At 35.3% G+C, this 23254-nt stretch overlaps 1 protein-coding gene across 1 annotated transcript; it reads left to right on the top strand.

The window, feature by feature from the left end:
- Window positions 1-1295: 1295 nt before the first annotated feature.
- On the top strand, window positions 1296-21783 carry LOC109080154 (calcium/calmodulin-dependent protein kinase type IV-like). The gene is made up of 11 exons (XM_019095260.2): window positions 1296-1992; window positions 4809-4887; window positions 4982-5044; window positions 5177-5259; window positions 6602-6674; window positions 17373-17463; window positions 17596-17670; window positions 17861-17936; window positions 18883-19009; window positions 19221-19373; window positions 20852-21783. The coding sequence occupies exons 1-11, from the start codon at window positions 1886-1888 to the stop codon at window positions 21329-21331; spliced, it is 1407 nt and encodes a 468-aa protein (XP_018950805.1). The 5' UTR covers window positions 1296-1885; the 3' UTR covers window positions 21332-21783.
- The last annotated feature ends 1471 nt before the right edge of the window (window positions 21784-23254 follow it).

Raw genomic sequence — 23254 nt, 5'->3', positions numbered from 1 at the left:
CATTTATAAGTCGCTTTGGATAAAAGCATCTGCTAAATGAATAAATGTAAATCTAAATATGTTGATATGCTATTAAGTGTGCCTTCTGTCTCTCATAACAACAGTGTCTCTTGGTGCACCTTCTGTGGTGTGCATGCTGTCCATTCTATGGCTTCTCTGGATTTAGCTTAATTTAATCCTATGGGTGACTGCACCTGTGAACCATATTTGGCAACTGTATATATACAACAGGCAACAAAAACACATTTAAACTTGGACTTAAAAAAAAGACAAAAACTCCTTAAAACAGTTGTAAAAGTTGTGAGATAAAAATGACGTGATATGGGACCTTTATACAGTGCGTGCTATTGTCTATACCTCACAGCCTCGTTTTCATCTGCGTTAAATTCAATAATTCGTTCCACTGATTTGGTTTTATAACACTAGCAAGCCGTCATACAGCTAGGACGAAACTGAAAAATGGAACTGTCCGCGGTGCTGAATGAACAAGCACAAGTGACTGCGAGCAAATTGGCTTTTATTACGGGAAACTGTATACGGAAAACTGTTGTGTGTTTAAGATGATTCAAAAGTGATACATGTAGGGGTAAGAGTTTTAAGAAATTAGTGGGGGATTCCTTAAGGAGGACTATTTGGAATATATGCAGTTATTACATTTTTATTATAAAATACCACTTACAACAAAACCTTAACAAAGTAAATTAAATTGATCAAGTAAATGCTCAGATTGGTTTGACTGGTGTTTTCGATTCATTTTAAAGAATCGGCCCCTCATAAGGACATAAGACTGCACTGTATGTTCGTATTTACTGAAAAGAATCGTCTCTTATGACGCTGAGTGTTTTGATTTACTAAAAAGAACCGAATCATAAGAGTTCTTCGTTATAAAGTCTGACTTCACTAATCACGCTAATTCATTTTAAAGAACCGGTTCATTAGAATCGTTCGTCAGTTGACACCGGTAACAGTAGAGTAGATGGTAAATTGCACGTTCGACAAGCAGTATTTCTGAATAAGAACCGATTATCAGTTCCCATCCCTAGTGGTAGCACAAGCACATTCGTTATTTTGATTGAATATTGCGCTTCCCAATTGCAGTGCGCAGTGAAAGCCAGGGATTGGGAGAGAGGCTAAGAGGGCGTGTGTGTGTGTGTGTGTGTGTGTGTGTGTGTGTGTGTGTGTTGTGTGTGTGTGTGGTTGTGACGGACCCCCTCCCTTTCTCCACCCCTTACCAGCACAAACAGCAGTGTGATATTTACATTTCAAACGACATTTACTCCACCTTTCACCCCTGCTAATTCACAATATTATACAATAATATAAAAGAAGCATCTAAGAAATAAGACGCGGATCTGTTGTTTTTCATTGTGGTGAGGACCAAATCAAGGAATCGTTCATCGTCCTGTCGCTTGTGACATCGGGAATCGCAGGATTATGATGTTTTCTTGATGTTGTGTGTCGTGGGATGTTCGGGATGGGATCTATGACGCCCTTTGGAAGCTGAAGACCCACTTTGAAAACAGCCTTTTTTATTGTTTTGATCGAGATTATTCCAAGCAAACCGAGCAAAAATCAAAATATTTAAGATATATCTAGGATATCGATAGATCAATTGAAAATACACTGAATCCAGACATCAATTCCAGCCCGCAGTGATGCTCCAGTGTCTGGACTGACTTTTAATATGCGCACTCAGACGGAAATGGAAACCTGGTCATTTTAAATCATTGATCACTTGGAACCGAATCATAATCATAAACTTGCAACCATATTACAGCTCAAGCTGACACCCGGATGTGAAAGTGATCGCGTTTTCTGGGCTTCCCTGGTCTAAGGGATTACTTGTATTCATTATAAGAGCAGAACAGTCTTCGGAGGGTCCATCATGCCCACCTCTCGGTCCGGCGCGTGCTCGGTGGAATACTGGGTCGATGGCTCGCGCCGAGACGCGACAGTGGAGGATTTCTATAATATGGGCCCAGAATTAGGCAGGTAAGTGCATTACTGCATCCACTTTACATTCGTTTTGATGATATGGTGTAAATACTTACATGCACACTGTGTACCTATGATTTTATTTTTAATTGCATGCCGACCTGTATTGTTTTTATGACAATACTGGTTCATATATGTATCTGAAACACGAACCAATATTTAATTGTCTAAATGTATTTGTGCTTTTTGGCACAAATAATCTTCAGACTGCAAAAAAGAAAAACATAGTTGTAGCCCATCATTGTTAGAGGTTGACCTATATATAACGAATATTAACCCTTTTGTACTTAGTTCTTCTGATTATATATATATATATACACACACACATATTAGTGCTGTCAATTAATCGCATCCAAAATGAGTTTTTGTTTTCATAATATATGAGTGTGTACTGTGTATATTTATTATGTATATAATATATATGTAAATACAAACACATGCATCTTTATATTTAAGAAAAATATTCTATGTTTATATATGAAATATATTTATATAGGTCTAAAATATAAGATATAATAATATAAATATAGAAATGTATATAAATGTATTTTTTTTCCAAAATATATACTGTATGTGTGTGTATTTATATATACATAATTAACAGTACACATACATATATTATGTAAATTAAAACTTTTATTTAGGATGCGATTAATCGCGATTAATCTATTAAATATTACAATATATATATATATATATATATATATATATATATATATATATATATAATATATACACATACACACACACACACACACACACACATATATACATATATATATATATGCATACATACACACACATATATATATATATATATATATATAGTAGCGATCAAGTGAAAAGACTCAATGACGCTTTTGGCTTTTCTTTTATTACAACACACTTCTCAGACTTGCTACAATGTATATATATATATATATATATATATATATGTGTGTGTGTGTGTGTGTGTGTGTGTGTGTGTGTTTATGTAATTATAAATAAATAATAAGTTAACCTTGCCAGTTATTTTCAGTTTAGCTGTTTCTTGTTGATGTGGTGTTGAGAGATATAAAGAAAAGAGATCCAAAAAAGTGAATATTGAGGGGAAAAAAAATAAATGCTTTACTAAGTGTTTAGCTGCTATAAAGTACTGCAGCTAGCATTATTACTATTGCAGTTTATATTTACATGTAACATGATGCTCTAATGTCAAGTATTAACATTTGTGCTGCCTATGTCTGTATGTGAGTGTTCAGGTTTTGTGGAGTAATCAAGGTTATTTTGAACTGCTAATAAGTCTTTGTTGTATGTAATTGTCACAGTTAAGGATGGGTGGTTTTTAAACTAATTGAGCTCAAACCCTTAGTAAACTAATTATAATGCACTTAATTGAGCACATTAAGGAAGTCTTTGCAAATGTCACCAAGTGCTCTAAAATGTCCTCATTACCACCCAGGATGTGGGATGCAAAATGTTGAGCAGTTGATGCTGTCACCTGATTTTAGTCTGGCATCTTGGCCGTGTGGCCTGGTGGGATATTATTCAGCAAGGACTTCTATGGACCTTGTTTGCACAAAACTAATTTTTTTTTAATGAAGTTGCATTGTATGACTGCAAGTACTTTGATGTCTATTGCTGATTATGCTGAGGACTGTTTGTCAGACACTTGAAGTATTGGATAACAAGGCAGCAGATGGAGAAATGATGGCCTGCTCTTTGAGTGCTCGTCTGATTGAGTCATTCACTGACCATGAAAAGCAAAGACAAGATCTGAGAGACAACACGAAGACACACAAATACTCTATAGTGTATAACATAATGCACCAGTGAAAAATTAATAGCTGGAAGTTTAATTTCCTTCTGCAGGTCTTATGAAGGTAAATGTAAGAGCTATAAAGACCCTTTTAAGACCAAGTAAAGTAAATGTAATAAACTGAACACATAATGTCTATATAGTCCCTAAATGTAAATGTCCCATATTAGCAATGCGTCAAAATGTAATGTTCAATAGATCTCCATTTTAAACCATTTTCCAAGAAAAAAGGTTTGAATAACAACCACTAAAATACAGAAATAACTTTTTCTGTACCTTCTGATCGCACAAAAGGTGATGTTCTTTCTGAGTATTTTTGTCGTTTTGCAGTGCAGATTTCTAAAGATTCTTAAATCTTCTTAGAGTTCACCAAAAAAGGGATTGTTCACCCAAAAATTTACATTCTGCCATCATTTACTCACCCTCATGTTGTTCCAAACTTGACAACAAAAAATAAGAATTTGGGTAACCAAACAGTTGCTGGTAGCCACTGACTTCTATGGTATTTTATCCCTTTTGGCTACCAGCAACTGTTTGATTACCCACATTCTTCAAAATATATTATTTTATGTTCCACGCATGAAATAAACTCATACAAGTTTGGAAAAACTTGAGTAAATGATGACAGAATGTTAATTTTTGGTTGAACTATAATACAAATGGGTTTTTGATTAAATCCAGAACAAACATCTGCTAATGGGCTCAGAAAATGAACCCTCATTTAAAGGGAAAAAAAATGTCATACCCCTATGACAGATATCAAGGACACTGATTGTTTTGACTCAGTTGCCATGGACATAATAGTGGTGACAGGGGAGGAAGAATGTAGGTAAGAACCTCCATGATTAGTTGGTGGAGGTCAGAGCCGTGAAATGCCAACACTTTTCTTTCTTCAAACATCTTGGTTTTATTAGCATTTTCCAGTCTGTCACTTTGTGCAGTGTGTTTGTGTATAGTAATTGCTATAATGCACAGTTATCAAATTTAAGAATTTAAGCTTTGTGTTCACCACCAGGGGTGCCACATCTGTTGTGTTTCGCTGTGAAGAGAAGCAAACTGAGAAACCTTATGCTGTGAAGGTCTTGAAGAAAACCGTAAGTTGAGTTTCGATTATAAAGATATTTTCATTTTTCCTGATATCCCAGAATGACTGTTTTTGAGGCTATGTTCATTGTGTCATCAACTCAGATTGACAAGAAAATTGTGAGGACAGAGATCGGAGTCTTGCTGCGTCTCTCTCATCCAAATATTGTAAGATATTTATGTTCCCGACAACATCACATTGTTCACACTGTTATGAAATATTTCACATTCAGTGTATTCTGTGAGAATATGGATGAGTTCGTTCTGACGTGACTGTTCTCACTTTGTTTTTTTTTTCAGATTCGTTTGAAGGAAATTTTTGAAACCGAGACAGAGATCTTTCTCATCCTAGAGCTGGTCACAGGTGGAGAGCTCTTTGACAGGTATGATGTGCTCCATAAATGAAAGGCAATACAAATGTGAGACAGGATTTCTGACATTCATCATCGCCTTAAAATAGTTCACTCCAAAAAATGAGAATTCTGTCATCATATACTCACCTTCATATTGCTCCAAAACTGTATGGCTTTCTTTCTTTTTCAGAAAGAAGATATTTTAAAGAATGTTTTGTTTTGTTTGCCCGTACAATGAAAGTCAGTAAGGTTTGAAACAACACTGAAAAAACAACTTTCACTTTACAGAAAAAGAAAACATTTATCAGTGTTACAAGGATATTTTATTATTTTTTATTACTTTTTTAATATTTCTAATATTTAATATTTATATTTTTCAGTTTGCGTTTTAATATAAGCTCTATTTTTTATTACTCCAACATATTTATTTCCATATTAATGTATTGTTTATGTTTCCCATTTTGTTTTCCATCTAATGGTTAATTTTTTTGGAATTAAAAATTAAGTTGATATAAGATAAATATTTAAAAATTTTAAAAATTTTAAAAATTACTTCAGCTTTATTTCAGTTGCCAATTTTTTTTTAAATAGAAACATCTTTATGTCTTTATGTATAATGCATTATAAAATTAGTTTTAATGCATTAATTATACCTTGTACTGCACCTTATAATGCACTGTAAAATCTCATTAATAATTGTAACCACGGTTAATACATTATATTTATAACTTTATACATTATAATTAAAATGGCTTTTTACCCTTTAATACCCTTTAATAACTGTTTATAATGCATTATACAGAAAGGCTTTAAGTAAAGTGTTACCAAAATGATTTTTAATTGTTTTAGTTTCAGTTAACCATAACAGCACTGCACAGAAGAAAGAAAATCCAGGTTTGGAACAGATTTTGTGTGTCAGTAAATGATGGCATCATTAAGCAATGCGTTTTACTGCTTGAAGACTATCAAGAGATGATCTGCCACCATGCAATGATACGATGAGGGCCAAATGTTTCTCCTTAGATCTTGCGGTGGTTCTCAGCACAGGAATCTCATTTATTCTTTATCGTCAACAACTCCCCGCCTCAAGGTCTTACAGCTCAGTGGGCTTTCTGTCTGTTCTTCTACCCAGCAGTGAAACGTAATTTAATAAAACAAGTTCCCGATAATTGGTTTAAGTGGGTTTGGTGTAGAGCAGGAGCAGGATGTGTTTGCCTACACACATCCACACACTGCTAAACAGAGCACTAAATGCTGCCAGATCCACACACACAGACGCCTAAACATCAGCTGTTCATGTCTGAAAACATATGATAGTCTGTATACGTGCTGTGATGTTTTTTTATGCTGAATTTGTAGTGTGTTGTTTCAGGATTGTGGAGAGGGGCTATTACAGCGAGAGAGATGCAGCTCACGTTATCAAACAGATCCTGGAGGCTGTGGCGGTAAGACCAAATGAATCATGGGATATAAAAATTTGCTTTTCCCCCACACAGAGATTTGCTATTCATGTTTGAAAAGCAATAATGGTAATGTGGATGTTTAGCCTTTATAGAGGAACACAAAATGGCTCTTTTGAAGTAAAGGAGTCTGATGTACTGGGTAGGGATACTCTAATATTCAAAACACAAAAGTGCAAAAATGCCACTTTCAGAAACTGCCATGGTTTTGATGCTATAACTCATTAATATGCCCATGTAACAAGTCAGTGTCTTGGTAATATTTGTTAAATATTCTTATTCAACGGCATTTTTCCCATAATGTTGATTCCCACAAAAATGTATTTCCACTCAACTTCTCAAAAAAAAAAAAAAAAAATAAATAAATAAATCTTGGGTACTTACAATGGAAGTCAATGAGGCAAGTTTCAAAATACACAGTGTTTCAATACTATAGCCACAGGATTTAACAAAAAAAATTGCATGTTAACATGATTTTAGTGAGAGAGATGGTTTACTAATCTTATCTCTTTGAAATGATATGCAGTTTTACAACTTCGTTGACATGACAGCAGAAAGCCATACACCCTAAAAGATGATAAGAACCACTTTATAGCTCAAATACACAGGTTTTAACAGAAAAGCTAACATGAGTGCTTTTGTAAAACTTTAAGGTTTACATTTCTGCTTTTACATTCTTGAAAAAAAGTTGACACCATTCACTTCCATTGTAAGTGCCTTGTGTAAGCTTGACAAGTGTTTTTCTTTAAAGATAATAAGACATGTATCAAAATTATTAAGCCACATAAGCTGTCATGCTGTCATCTTCTATAGAGTGCATTAGTGCCCATCCACTTTTTCAGCGGCACTGGTTCCAGAAGTATTTTACCCATTCATTTTTCCAATAGGGAATTAAAAAGGCTTGTTAAAGCATTATAAGCCATGAACCAAACCAACCAGCTATGAGGTAATTCACAACATTAAAAACCTTGATTTGAAGCAAAAAAAAGTTAATGAAAATCAGAGAAAAATGCAAAGTCTCAAGACTGTGTACTTTACATGTACTATAGCTGTATGTGAATGTAAACGATCTGCAAAGTTGTAAAGCCAAAAGTACGCAAAAAATAAAGTTCTTATTTCCCAAAAGAAAGAATCGACTCTAAACAGCCTAAACGAGTTGTCAGTAAAGGTCTTTGCACACTGAGTCTGAAATTCTCAGCAGAAATTTTTGCACGTTAAAAAATTCTTACAGCCTCACATTGTGTCAGTCACATTTACACACTGAAACTTTCGTCCGTCATAAAAAATATTCTGACCAGGTTTGATTTTCTGCCTTTCGCATCCATAGCAAGCATTTTGATAGGAAAGGATGACAACTACGAAACAACCAAAAACTCAGTGTGCAAGGACCTTAATTCAAATCGCTCTTCCAACATGCACTGTACGCAGTAGACCAATCACAACTGACTGGGCCTCGTGACCAATCAGAGCAGCATAGGCTCAGGGAAAGGAGGGGTTTGGAAAAAATAAATCTTAGAACTGCTTCGAACAAATCTTTTGAGAAACGTTGGAAAATGAATGAATATTAAATGCATATTTAGAGAAAACGAAAGTGTTTTTTGACCTCGCATGCATGTAAACCTGTTGTAGGAGACTCCCAAAACAATATTAGAAAGCTTAAAAGGAGCACTTTAAGTTCATTGCAGAATATGCTTATATATACAAATTATGCCATTAGCAATGCTTCATGGAAGTGGGAGGAGTGTCTCTTTTGATGTGCTTTGCTTACTGCAACTCTCTGAATTTTCTGTGCAGCATCATATCTAATGTAGTTTCTTACCACAGATTCTGCTTTCAAACATGATTATTTAAAAAAATTAATTGAAAGAATGTGAAATTGGTAAATAATATAACCAAGTAGCATGATGTGATGATACGTGTTATGAGGAACAGCAGTTATTTGAATACATTCTCAGCTGGAGGATTACTGTGTGGCCTATGTGTTGGCGTGGCTGAACACATGTCCAGCGATGGGCTGACAGTGGAGGGGCTTGGAGATGTGGGTCAGTCTTGTCGTCACTCAAAAGTGAACGGTAGAGTAAGCGGATGTGTGTGCAGAGCTGCTAGTGAAAAATAATCTTCTCAGGGAAAAAAAATAAATAAAACCTCGCAATTTTTCCCCAAGGCTTTTAATCTCCCTGAGCAGGAGGAATGTGGGCTGGCATTACATAACAGCTCAGCAACCTGACAATGAAGCAACAATGCGGAGGCCACATTTATGTGTTGAATGTTTGTGTGTGCCGATCAGATCTTCTTAATCCACGTTGTCTATAGCCCTATTCGGACAAGACTAGTTTTATAGGGGGTGGTTTTATGTTTGTGAAATTTAAGAAATTTGTGTTTCACAGACGTACTTGGTGATTTTAATCCCATGCAAATCTGCCACGTATGTGTTTTTCTCGCACAACCTCTGTAATAATTCCAGAGCAAATTACCTACTGTTTTTCAGCAAACACTGATCAGTGATCCTCTGAGAAAACTAATCCTGTCCCAATGAGAATGTCTGTGATTATGGGCGAAATTTCTTTTTTTCCATGTGTGTTTTGGCCAACGTGAATTATCGTAGACGCTCTTACCGTGAGTATGTTTAATAAAAAAATTAAAAAATAATAATAACAATAATAAAATCAAGAGCTAGATCACATAAACTGTGAAGACTGGCTATTGTAATATCAGCGTCAGGTAAGAGTACTCACGTTCCTTTCTGCACTCAATTACATAATGTTTTAATTACATATGTACCTTTATGAAAATTAAACATGGGTTTACTACAAATAAATAATAAAAAAAAAATAGTTACACTAAAGTGACCACACATTAACATTTAGCTTCACCAGGGTATTTGTGTGAATAGACTAATGGTGAAATGCGCCATTTGTCCTGTAAACTAGCTATATATATATAAAACATCACCAGCTGCTAAATTTGAAGGGTTTATATGATGCTGCTAAAAAGAACATTATTTTGTGTATTTGGTGTAATGAAATGTGTTTATGCGGTTTAAGGTTAAAAAAAAACACACACATTATTTTCCACATACTGTACATTATTATTTGAAGAGAAAGGAAAATTTGAAATCGCATCATATGATCCCTTTAAATCTGCGTTCGCTGGCTGGCACAGAGCCAAAGACACACACGTTTTTAAAGCACTGCTCTTTATAACCAATCCCATGCGATTATGTTGAGCTTTTGAATGAAAGGGCCAATCAGAGGCGTTCAGATGAGTCACTGCTGAAACACGCTGTTTCGTCACCGTGCGCGCTGCCTGACTGAATTCTCTGGCTAATTCTCTCATCTGACAACAAAGTTAAGATGTACGAATGTAAGTAAGATATTAATTTCACAGTGTAAACAGCTTTAGAAATTATTATGGGAGTTTTTGAGAGAGGTTGAACTCGCTGGACTTAAGTGAAAATGTTCTTTAATAATGTAAACGATCTTTGCTCTCTTTATGTACAATGAAAGTGTTATAGGTAATTAGTAACTTACAATGTTTTTATTTAATTCACATTCAATACAAAGACAGTAGTATTAAAAATATTTTATGGTTTAACACCCATATCTGGTACTTAAGTAAAAAGATGGATTTTTATGCAAAGTTAATAGATTACACTATTAGTCTACTTTACTAGAGAACTTACATAATCTATAAAGGTGCAACATGCATTTACTTGCACATATTGGAGAATCAAGATATTTCATGATATATTTTGGGAATATTTTGAATAAAAATAAAAATTAATAAAACCCCTGCTGAAAAAAAAAACAACCAAAAAAAAAAAAATAGACACCATTAGAAATTTTTAATGGTTTTACTGGTTATAATGGGACTTGTATTGGTTTTACTGGAAATTGTAATGGACCCTGTTGGTCTCTACTGGTAATTGGTTGCCTTCTATTGGTGGCTTGTTAAAATCAATAAATCATAATGGAATATGTCCCAAAACACACTACAGAAAACCCTTTTTAATGGTTTTAATGGTTAAAAGTTGATGATTTGTAATGTTATTTGTTGTGGGAACCATAACATAGTAGGGACATAAGCCTATATCAGTTTGTGGCTGCTGTGTGTCTCATGACAAGCATGAGTCATCATTTTCTCATGAAAAACACCATACCCCCCCCCCCCTTCACTCACACTACACAAAACAGACCCTCCCACCTCTGTAATAACACACGGAGGTGTTATGCTGCATTCACACCATGTCGTTATTACCGTAGTTCCGAGATGACAACATGTGACGTTCAGCTCGGTGCTGTTCACGTCCCCGGATTGGGTATTATCCATTTCTATAGCGAAGTCAACAAAATAAACCCGAGACCACGTGAAAGTTACTGCCAGCTGTAAAACCGAGCGGCAACCTCCCGCTCTCCCTCGTGAAGCCAACACGGAAGTGACTAAAACTGCAATTCATCGACTGGCCGCTACAGGCTGGCTGCAAAAGTGAGTCAGTCCCATAGACTCCCCATGTTAAAATGCCCAACTTTACACCAGAAAAAAACATGTTTACAGCCTGGTTCAAAAAATTATTTTGGTCTATATAGCTAAATTTGCCCTTCATGACAACTGTGAGGGGGTGAATTTTTTTTATAACTCATCCGTTTAAATTATATTAAGCCTTAAAGTTCTGTATAATTAAGGGCATGGCCACTTGAGTGACAAGTGGATTGCCGCTGCTGACACTGCCGTCAAGCTAGGTGGGCGTGGCTTCAGCAACCAGCTCCCACCTCTTTGCCCATTTTCGATTATCCGGGAGAGTCGTGCGGTGACGCGCTGCCAAGATGGCGACTGCCCGCTCTGCACACTTTGAGCTTCAAAAACGCTCTTCAGGAGTCTACGGGTGACGTCACGGACACTACATCCATGTTTTTAAACAGTCTATGTGTAAAACACATAACTTTACATTTGTATGCTACTACTAGATATTGACAGAATGTGTGTCAGGTAAAAAATAATTACTAACCGTTTGTTTGTTTGATTGTTGTTTATTATTAAAGACGGCAATAATAAATGTGTTATTGCTAACCTAAACAAACTACAACAAAATAATAAAAGTATAAACACTTACATAATATATTTTTATATTATATTACATCTATATATGTATCTATTTTTTTCCTTTTTTTGAGCAGTAATAGCTTTCTTTGAAAGAGCCGCCATTTTTCTTTGGTTCCGGGTGAGGTGCAGTGGTCACATGGTACAAGCCGTAGCTCTTAGAAAACTCACAGTTCACAAGTTGGAATTACGAGTTCTACGAGGACCTGAACGCTTTTTACAAGTTGGTATCTTGGAATTACGGTAATTACGATATGGTGTGAACGCAGCATAAAGGTGACGAAACGTTCTACTTGGAGCTGTTCACGTTCTCGGACTCTGAATTATGCTTTTCTATGACAACACTATCAACATCTAAACAGAGCCTCTGGTGGTCAGGTGGTACAGTGGTCACGTGGTACAAGTCGTAGCTCTCAGAAAACTCACAGTTCATAAGTTGTAATTACGAGTTCTACAAGGACGTGAACGCTATTTAAAAGTTGCAATCTCGTAATTACGGGATTTCCAATAGGGCGTGAATGCACCTTTAGTCCCGTCCGAATTGGTACATGAAAATCGCAGACATCAGGTGAAAAGAATTGAAACTCAAACGTAGTTTAGAAAACTAGTCACGTCCGAATAGGGCTTACAATATAATCTGTAGGGCTTGATTGCAACATAAGGTTTATGTATATGCATTTATTTATCACAGTATTCATTTACCATTATTACTTTCCACATGTTTGTTAATGAATGTAAATGAAATTTGTTTGTTCACAATTAACCTCCACGTAGTAGCTACCTTTAATTTAGAGCCCCATGAAATCCATTTTATTTTTCCCTGAATTCCGTTTTACAGTTAATTTTTTTTTCTGGATTCTGTGTTTTATGATTTAAAGGGGTCATGAACTGCCTTTTGTATTATTTAATAAATTCTAAATACTCTAAATAAATTCTCTGAGGTCCACTTATAATGTTACCAATATTTTTACATCAAAAACATCATAATTTAAAAGTAATAGGCTATTTTCTGTCCTGTTTTTGACCCCCCTCATCAGAACGCTCTGTTTGAATAGGCATGGTGGATTGTAGACTTGGAAGTAAACACCCACTGCTATGATTGGCAGTTTTGTATTATTGACATCCTACATACTTTAGATCAGGGATCCTCAAATCTGGCCCACAAGATCCACTTTCCTGCAGAGTTTAGCTCTAACCCTAATCAAACACACCTGAGCAAGCTAATCAGCGTCTTCAAGATCATTAGAAAATCACAGGTAGATGAGTTTGATCAGGGTTGGAGCTAAACTGTGCAGTGCATTGGCCCTCCAGGGCAAGATTTGAGGAACCCTGCTTTAGATGGATGCTGCTGTGATTCAGGTTAAAAACGCTTAAATACTCAGTACATTAAACAATCTGTTTAACAGACAAAAATTTAGTAACCAAGTAATAAACACAGTTACACTTGTGTGTTGCGACATTTCTCTCAGATTCAATATACCCAGCACAGCATTGTCTTTTAGTTTCAATCTTTCTGAAAATCCCACGTGGAATTGTGACTTGTTTGTAAACAAGTCTGGAGTAGAATTAAGTGAACAAAGGACCGAGTTCTTACTGACGTGGTCTGGACGTAGTCACTCTTTCCTAATGTTGGGATCAGAAGGAAGGCAATGCAAAGACTGTTTTTCCACATCTTCACACTGCACAGCATCTTTTTATCTTCGGCGCCATCTTAATCGTTTGGTTTCTACATAGACCTGAACCATCGCATATTATTTACACTACATGTGTGAGTCGGTGGGCGGGGCTAAACAGGCAGCAATGTAGAAGCAGGTGTTGATCTTCTTCAGTGGAGGAGGTGTTTATCCACACTCTGACGTCATAAAGTGGCACATTCCACAAGCTGTCCTTTTTGCAGACTGGCTTCAATATAAGCTGTTTTTAGACTACTGAGAAAGTGTTGAGGTCTGAAACTTACAGGATGTTTTTATAGTACAATGACCTCTTATATGTGAAAAGATCAAGGGAATTTTGATTTCTCAGTTCATGACCTCTTTAACACAAATTAATCATCAAAATGAACAATTTAATTAAATGAAATTACAATAATTAATTTACAAAATAATGCATTTTTGTCAAATAAGATGCTGTAGAACAGAACTGTATGGATTAAAACAGAACTGTATGATATCCCTTCAAAACAAAAATAATACTATTATTTTCAATAGTACATTTTTACTATACAATAGTAATATATTTCTTTCATTTATTCAAGTTAGCCCAAACTTTTATTTTGATGGTTTGTCCTGAAAGGTTCAGTAGGAGATCTTAGAAAATGCTAACTTTAGCCTGATAGCACTGAAAGCGAACGTCCCTCCCTCCCTGCAAATCACCGTCCAAAGCCACACCCCCTAAACACATAAACGCACACCAGATGACCAGCGACAACATTACTACAGTACATCATGTGTCATTCACTGGTGAGAAAACTTTATAGCACAGTTAGTAAAAGTACTACAATACCAGGAAGGAAGATCAGGTTGTTGATGTTTGTCTGCCATTCTCGCTTTGTCTACACAGCGTACGTGAACGCGCTGATGACGTATCGTGTCTGCTCAAACAGGGTGCGCAGAGATATGCAAATACATATTTGACAGGCAGGTAGGAAAGCCAATCATAATGTTCGGAACGAACATTTTGATTAAACAAACATTTCTTAGTCCTACGCCTTCCACAGAATATATAAATACATATAAATACATTTAGAGCACTTAACTTAATGATTGCTATCAGGATGTGAAGAGATTTTCAACCAGCATAACAAAAATTTTTTCTGAAGACAATCACCTATTGCACCTTGAAGATCTTTGAGTTTCAGTGAGTTTGACGGTGGTTTTTCTCAAATGAAACGGTGTAAACTCACAAATGTAAAAATCTAGCGTTGTTTATAATTTTCCAAATTATTTGGCCTGATATTTGAACATCAAATAAAAACACCACAATCCCAAACCTGTTCAAACCTATCTACAGTGTAATAAAACTCCAGAAGCTTATTTCAACAAAGCACAGAGTGTGTAGTAGAACTGACTCACCTCCGGTTTTCACACTAGGCATGTGCTTAAACACAAGAGTGACTCCTGCCACCTTCAATTTACACTCTGTCATCTGCCAAACACTTTCTGTACTTCTGTAGGGTTTTGCTAGGCTCACATTTACCAGGAAATCATTGTCTCCTCGCCGTCATGATGTACTATTATATTTTTGGAATTGTGTTAAAGGAACAACATCTGCCTTGTGCCTATGAACACAAAATTAATTAACACAGCCTGACACCATATGAGTCATCCCCGCACTCATCAGACTGCAGATCACAGACGTCCATGCCTCGATAATGGAGAACAACCCCATGATCTCAACAGAGTGCTAGAAAAACCACTTTAGGGAAGACAGGAGGCTTGAAAGGCTCAGGCATCTCTCATCCCAGAGACAGTCTGCAATCTGCAGCGTCTGGAGCCCAGAGATGACCTGTTAAAGAAGTAGTTCAGCCAAAAAGCCTCAGTCACCATTTATTGCAAAAGCATGGAAAAGTGCAACAAGGACATTCTTAAAATGGTTCCTTTTATGTTCCACAGAAGAAAGAAAATCATACAGGTTTGGAAAGACATGAGGGTGAGTAAATGAGGACAGAATTTTCTTCTTTCAGAGAACTATTCCTGTAAAGTGAGGAGATGCTGAATACCGAGTCTGTCTCTGCCTTCATGACAGCTGTTGTAACAGAGAACTGCTCCAGACTGCCTCACTGAACTCATCTTCCCCACCTACACTCCATCAGGACTTCAGAGAACCGTGGATGTTATCTACAGTCACACACAATCAGACACACAAACCTGTTCCTAGAGCTGTATAATAAGTCCTAATGAATTCAATAAACATAAAAAATTACCTATTAGAGCAGCTCTGCTTAATGAGGGGCCGTGGGGGCTTTGCAGAAATGCTGATTACTCTGTGAGATGAAGAAAAATTAAAAAAAATTCAATGTTGATGCAGTCACATTTGACAGGTTTTCACTGTTGATCGAGTTAATCCATGATGCTCCTTCCATGATTTAGTGAAATCCAGCAGATTCCACTGAAATTCACCAAGGAAACTTTGTTATAAAGGGATAGTTCATGGTAAATTCAAAATTCTGTCATCGTGTACTCTCCCTTATATCGTTCAAAACCTGTATGACTTACTTTGTTTCGTGGAACACAAAAGATATTTAAAAAAATGTTAAAATTGCATTTGTCCATATAATGAAAGGCAATGCAGTGAAATGTGTTTGGACCCCACCAGTGTTGGGGGTAGCGCAAAGTAACTAGAGTTACGTAATCAGATTACTTTTAGTAAAGTAATGCATTACTTTTTAATTTGTAAGGAAATATCTGAGTTACTTTTTCAAGTAAGTAATGCCAGTTACTTTGCTTCCCATGTCTTGACTGACAGCTCTTGCGTTGTCATGTTGAGAAAAATCAGGAGTAAAGGTCCTTGCACCAGTCCAAAAGTTTTTTCTTTTTTCTTTTTTTTTCATATTCGTCATTCTTTCCTATCAAAATGCTTGCTAAGGGTGCAAAAACGCAGAAAATCGATCCTGGTCCAAATTTTTTTATGACGGACAAAAGTTCTGGAGGCAGTGTGTAAACGTTCAGGCGAGAATTTTGGACTCAGTGTGCAATAGCCTTATGTGCAAAGGTTTTGTTCGTGCTTTGTGAACATGATGCTTACTGTAGTTCTAGACTAAATATGAACATGTATTTACTCATCTCACCTGCACCAAAAGAGATTCAGTATTCCTCAAAAGGAAAAAAGACAGTTAAATGCAATCTCTGAATATTATACAAACCTGCAATAATTAAATATGTTAAATAAGACAAATATCATTTATATATTTAATCCTATTTACCCATGTCCTTTGCTACTGACCTTCGATGATCAAATTCAACCATACTAAGCAAAAATATACATTTGTGTTTCATTTTTGTTATTGCTGAATAGTGTTGAACTTCTGTGTCATATTCTTAGCGAAATTAGTTTGAGCTGCGCCCTCTACTGTACAGACATAAATTTACATTTCCTTCAGCCTGTGGTGTATTCATTTCACTTTTGTTGCGAAAGAGCGTAAAAGCAAAAATTTGTAAAAAATAAATAAATAAATAATAATAATAATTATTATTATTATTATTATTATTATTATATTTATATTAAAAACAAACAAGCAAACCCTGCCCAGATTTAAAAAGTAACTCAAAAATAACGTAATGCATTACTTTACATAAAAAGTAACTTGATATTATTGTAATTTTTATTACAATTTTGCATTAGTTTTTAATTGTTATATTTTATGTTTTAATTTACATTTTTGTTTTTATTTTTAATTTTTACACATTTACATTTGTATTTTTCGTCTGTATATAGTAGGTTTTATTATTTTTGATTCTGATTGTTTGCTATTTCTACATTTTTTTTGTTGTTGTTTGTTTTATTTCAAGTAACATATTTTTGTTCGTTTTAGTTTTAGTTAACTATAATAACCCTGGTTGTGATACCTCTGTTCTGTTTATTTTGCAGTACTTACATGAGAATGGAGTTGTTCACAGAGACCTCAAACCAGAAAATCTTCTCTATGCTGACTTGTCAATAGATGCCCCTCTTAAGATAGGTAACAAACTGTATACTCATACTGTACATTGAATCAGTTACCGTTTTGATGAAGAAAAATTGAGACTGGCCAGTGAAATCTTTCATTACTAAATGGGTTTTATTCATTCAGTCTTTTTTGTAATGTCCACAGCGGACTTTGGTCTTTCTAAAATAATCGATGAGCAAGTCACGATGAAGACTGTATGTGGGACCCCCGGCTATTGCGGTGAGTCAAAATTTAAAATAAGACATTATCTGTGCTGTTAATCACCCTATTACTGATTTCCTTATTTTTACATGTACCGCTGAGATAAAAGTCATTTATTTGTCCACAAGCAAGCAAATTCTTGTGAATGACTAATAAAGTTTCATCAGCCAATTCATTTGCAATCATTTGCCTCTATTCTCACATCCAGCTCCTGAGATCCTCAGAGGAAATGCTTATGGCCCTGAGGTTGACATGTGGTCGGTGGGAGTCATCCTTTATATTTTGTGAGTAATACATTAATGTTTATTCATTTAGTGGTCGCTTTTATCTGACTTGCAAATGCACTGTATTCCCATAATGCTCATAAATATGTGAGGAACAGACTGAAACTTGACATCATTTGACGGAAATGTTCACGGAACGTTCCTGCAGCTCAAATAATAGAGCGTGGTGCTCGAAACGCCAAGGTCATGGGTTCGATTCCCAGGGAATGCATGAACTGATATAAATGTATACCTTGAATTAGGGTTATTATAGTGAGATTTCCTTTTTGTTACATGTACCATCTAAGATAAATTCATTTAAGTGTCTATAAGCAAATTCCAGCGTATGATTAATAAAGTTTCATCAGCAATCATTTGCCTGTATTCTCACATCCGCTCAACATATGCATATCATTGATTAATTTTAAGGTGCTAATGTCATTAGCAGTTTCACAAAACAGTTTTTTCAAGTATACCAGAATAATATAAGGCAAGGGCAGAAGCTTGTAAAACTAGTGAAAAAAAGGAAGAAAATATATGATTTTCTTTTTAAAAAGAATTTAGTACTTTTATTCAGCAAGCATGCATTAATTTGATCAGTGACAGTAATGACATTTATATTGTTACAACTGTTATTTTGAACAATCTATTGCTCTATGAAGCCTGAAAAAAAATGTTTCAAGGTTTCCACAAAAGCATTAAGCTGCACAATTGTTTTCAACATTGATCATTAATAAGAAATGTTTCTTGATCAGCATATGTTTCTGAAGGATCAAGACTGAAGTAGTGATGCTGAAAATTCAGCTTTGCCATCACAGAAATATTTGTATATATTTAAAATATATTAAAATATAAGAGTTATTTTACCATTTCACTTTTAATTGTGTTTCCCCTTCACTTCATTGTTCAAATTATAAATTGCATTTTCTCTGCTATCTGCCTCTGTTCTTTCTTTCTCTGCCCTCAGGCTGTGTGGGTTTGAACCATTTTTCGATCCAAGGGGGGATCAGTACATGTACAGTCGCATTCTGAACTGCGATTACGAGTTTGTCTCCCCCTGGTGGGATGAAGTGTCTCTCAATGCAAAGGATCTGGTGAGTACTGTGTGCTCACATCATTATTCTGCTGTTTGTAATGCTGATGATGTTCATGCACTGCTGACTGATTTCAGATGGGATGAGAGAGAACAGTCTGCATCTCCATCAAAATATCAACAGCCGACTCAGATGCTGATTTGATTATTTAATCATCTCTTTGTTTATTCACCATTAGCTGTTGGTTATGTTTGTTTGATGTTGTCTGTAGGTTAGTAAGCTCATAGTGCTGGACCCTCATAAACGGCTCACAGTGAAACAGGCTCTGGAGCACCCATGGGTGCTTGGAAAAGCAGCACGATTCTCCCACATGGACACAACACAAAGGAAACTACAGGAATTTAATGCTCGGCGCAAATTAAAGGTCAGCCACCAATAGCTATGATAAATAAAAGTGTCCACAATAAACAAAAAGAAAACCTTTTAAAAATGTAGTGTACTGTCAAGATTTTAGAAATGTCCTTTTTGTATTCAAGATGTTTTTTTTTTAATAATTTATAATTAAACTTTTAATAACTTATTTTACTCTTATAAGTGTATATCTTAATATTTAAATATATTTATCAATGTAAAAATATTGGGAATTATTAATTAATTATATGTATAATGACTGATATTTTATGTTTTTTAATGTTAGCAAATGGCTTTGATTTGGTGGACAAAAGTATTATTATTTTTTTTAATTAATTAAATATTAATAGGCATTTAAGTAGTTTTGTTGAAATGTTCTCTTTTTAATAAATTATAAAATATTATGCATATAACTACTTAAAGGGATAGTTGACCCGAAAATGACAATTCTGTTATCATTTACTTACCCTCATGTCATTGCAAACCGATAAGACCCATAAAACTTTAATCTTTGAAAGACAAATTAAGATTTTTTTTTAAATTAAATCTGAAAGTTTTCCATCCCTCCATTGAAAGTCCAGGTAACCATAGCTAAGAAGATCCAAAACGGTCCCAATTCCAAATGAACTGATCCTACATCAAATCTGATCATCATATCTGTTCACATTACTTTTATTGAACAACACAATTCATATGAATTTTTTATGATGCCTTCATGACCTTTGCAGCTTCCTTGGGATTTCAATTTAGATACAGAATTTTTTTAGGTTTCATTAAATTTTTTATATGTAATTTGTGTTTCGAAGATTAACCAAAGTCCTGTGGGTTTGCCAAGACATGAGTATGAGTAATTTTCATTTTCGGTTGAACTGTCCCTTTAATCATTTCTTTTCATTACTCTCATTATTTTAATGAGGCTTCTTTCTTCATTATGATATCAAGACAGTCATGTCAAGCTGAATTTTTTGCCTTTATGCATCAAAATCAATTTAAAAACATGTTGTGTGTTCAAGCCATTGTGAACATGAATTGCATTTTTAAAGTATTTTTGAATAAATTAATATATAGGGCAAAAAATGATGCCATTGATATTTAAAGGGGTATTTCACCCAAAAATGAAAATTCTGTCATCATTTACTCACCCTCGGTTTCTTCCAAACTGGCTGTGGAACATAAAATAAGATACTTTGAAGAATGTTGGCAACCATTGACTTTCAATACTGTATATGGTGGAAAAAATACTATGGAAGTCAATGGCTACCAAAAACAAACCTTTCACAAAATTACTTCAGATGTCTTGTTATGAGTTCATTGTACTCATACAGGTTTGGAACAACTTGAGAATGAGTAAATGATGATAGTATTTTCATTTTGGCATCGAATGTTGTTCAGTGTAGCATATTATGCTGTGATTTCTGTGCTGTTTACTAGCAGAATCGTGAGTATTCTACTGAACCAGCGCACAGTAATCATGAGTTATTCTGTCCACAGGCTGCTATGAAAGCTGTGGTCGCCACAAGCCGGATGCACGAGGGCTCACGACGGCGGACGGACAGCTGCGAGATGCCAAACGCAGACAAGACCTCACGCCAGAGTAGCATACAGAAGGACAACATGCTGGATTCTCAAAGAGAGCCCATTCCCATTAAAGAGGGATCTGAGCAGGTCGAAGACGGGGCCCAGAGACCCTCGAGTCCCCCCCTCCACCCTACCCATAAATCTAAACCTTCTGGCCCCCCTGGGCCCAAGCCCACTCGCCCACCCCTGATAGCAGAGGGGCACAGGCAGACCTCCGTACTTCCGAAGGCTCCAGTGGTTCGGCCCAGAGTGCCCAAGAAGAGCTGCTCAGTGGATCCCGGAGGCAAACATGAGCCTTCGTCAGTGAGCAACACCCCACCCAGTACCAAGAACCTCAGTAATGGTTTCACCATGAGCATGGAAGCGGGCGGAAGCAGGGCAGAATGTCAGTAGCCTGGATGATCCATAGATTTGGATTCACGCGGAAGACAGAGGAGGCCAAAAACTTTGCTTTGACAACACACTGACAATTTCCTCATCTCCTCTTCCATTTTTGCCATGGGATGGATATTTTGATACTGGACTGACATATGATGAGCTCTTCATAAGGAGGCATGTGGCTTTTGTGGCAACTTTAGGTTAGCGGCACAGCGAACATTGTCGTTTTTCTCTTTGCACAGGCATTATGAATAAGATTGTTTCTCATCTAAACTGAAATTCATTTTGCTCTTTCTTCTTTTGCTATCATATGCAACTGTTCAAACAATCCTATTCTCTCTCTAAAGGTAGTGAGGATCATGTATCTGTGATGTTGTGATAGTATATATTTGTTTAGGAATGATTGCTAAAAGACCCTATAATTTGTATTGCATACACTATTCATAAATGAATATATATATGTATATATATATATATATATAGTTAATAAAATGACAAAAGCACATAAAAAAAAATGTATCTTTATATGTCTTTCCCCTGTTTTAATTCAGACTTTTTGTTTTAGCACATTACAAAAAAAATGCTCAGATGGTTTGTAAAAGCTCTAAAAGACTAATGGAAGATATGACGTAATGTCATAGTCACGGATTGTGTTTTTCCCGGCTCATCTTTGGCAGAATTGATGTCATTCAGGGTTACCACCCCCTTCTTCTCTCTTCAAGACCTGGGAAGGTTTTGCTGAAAATTGCACCTAAACTGCCACTGTACTATAAGAAATCTTCTCTATGAGGTGGAATTAATACAGCTAGTATGCTTCAGCCACACTGTCTACCTCTTCTACTGTACAGGGGCTTCCAACTTCTCAAATAGGAAATTCTGTAGAGATCTACTTTTAGGATAGAAGGCATGGAAGAATATTTTTCAATGCTGAATGTCGAAGGGCTGTCTTTTGTGAACTATATGTAGGCTAAATTTATCTGCCTCTATAAACATGTAACAGCATTGTGTAATGTTTCGGTATATAATATAGTTGCTTCTGTCATTCTACTTTATTTCCATCTTTGCCAAGCAAGAATGCTTTGTACATACTGCTGACATAAACAGTAGCCTAATTAGACATCAATGGAACATTATGGTTATGTATGAAAAATATTACTATTTTGCAGTTAATCTAAATCACAGAATTCTGTGTTCAGTTGCAAGCCGGTGTAGATGCTATTTATGTTTGAGCAGAAGTTTCCATGTTTCCAAGATTAATAAATTGTGTTATCAGATGCTTTCTACTTTCTGAAGTGAGTTTATATGCTTTTTGGTAGCTCACATGCTGACTGTGAGCATTTTTGCTATAATACACATCGATCAATTTTTTAAATCCGCATAGTGAAATTTTCTATTGGTTTTCTACTTAAAGCACCTGGATAAGGCGTCAAAGAAAGGCTATGTATTGACCAGAATGTTTTTAACATTTCTCTTATTATATAAAGTAAAAAAAGTAAAGACACTGAATCTATAAGCCAGCGTAAAAAAGAATACAACAATGCACACTATTTACTTATTTCCTGACATGCTATGATAATAGTTCAGCTGATGTTATTTCTGAGTGTCACAAGTTTTTGTCATAAAAAAATAGTATAATTTTAAATTATAGAATGTATAGAATAAAATAGTTTAATTTTACATTAGTATTAAATTACAATCACACAAAACTTTCGTAAAATTATCGATTATATTGTTATACTTTCCAAATATATGAAATACAGATCGATAACAACTGACCCATATATATATATATATATATATATATATATATATATATATATATTATATATATATATATATATATATATATATGGGTCAGTTGTTATTGATCTGTATTTCATATATGTTTCATATATATACATATATATATATAGTTATATATAGTATATATATATATAT

This window comes from Cyprinus carpio, chromosome B11, assembly GCF_018340385.1.
Source record: "Cyprinus carpio isolate SPL01 chromosome B11, ASM1834038v1, whole genome shotgun sequence".
NCBI lineage: Eukaryota > Metazoa > Chordata > Actinopteri > Cypriniformes > Cyprinidae > Cyprinus > Cyprinus carpio.
This window is presented reverse-complemented; position numbering and strand designations above follow the sequence as displayed.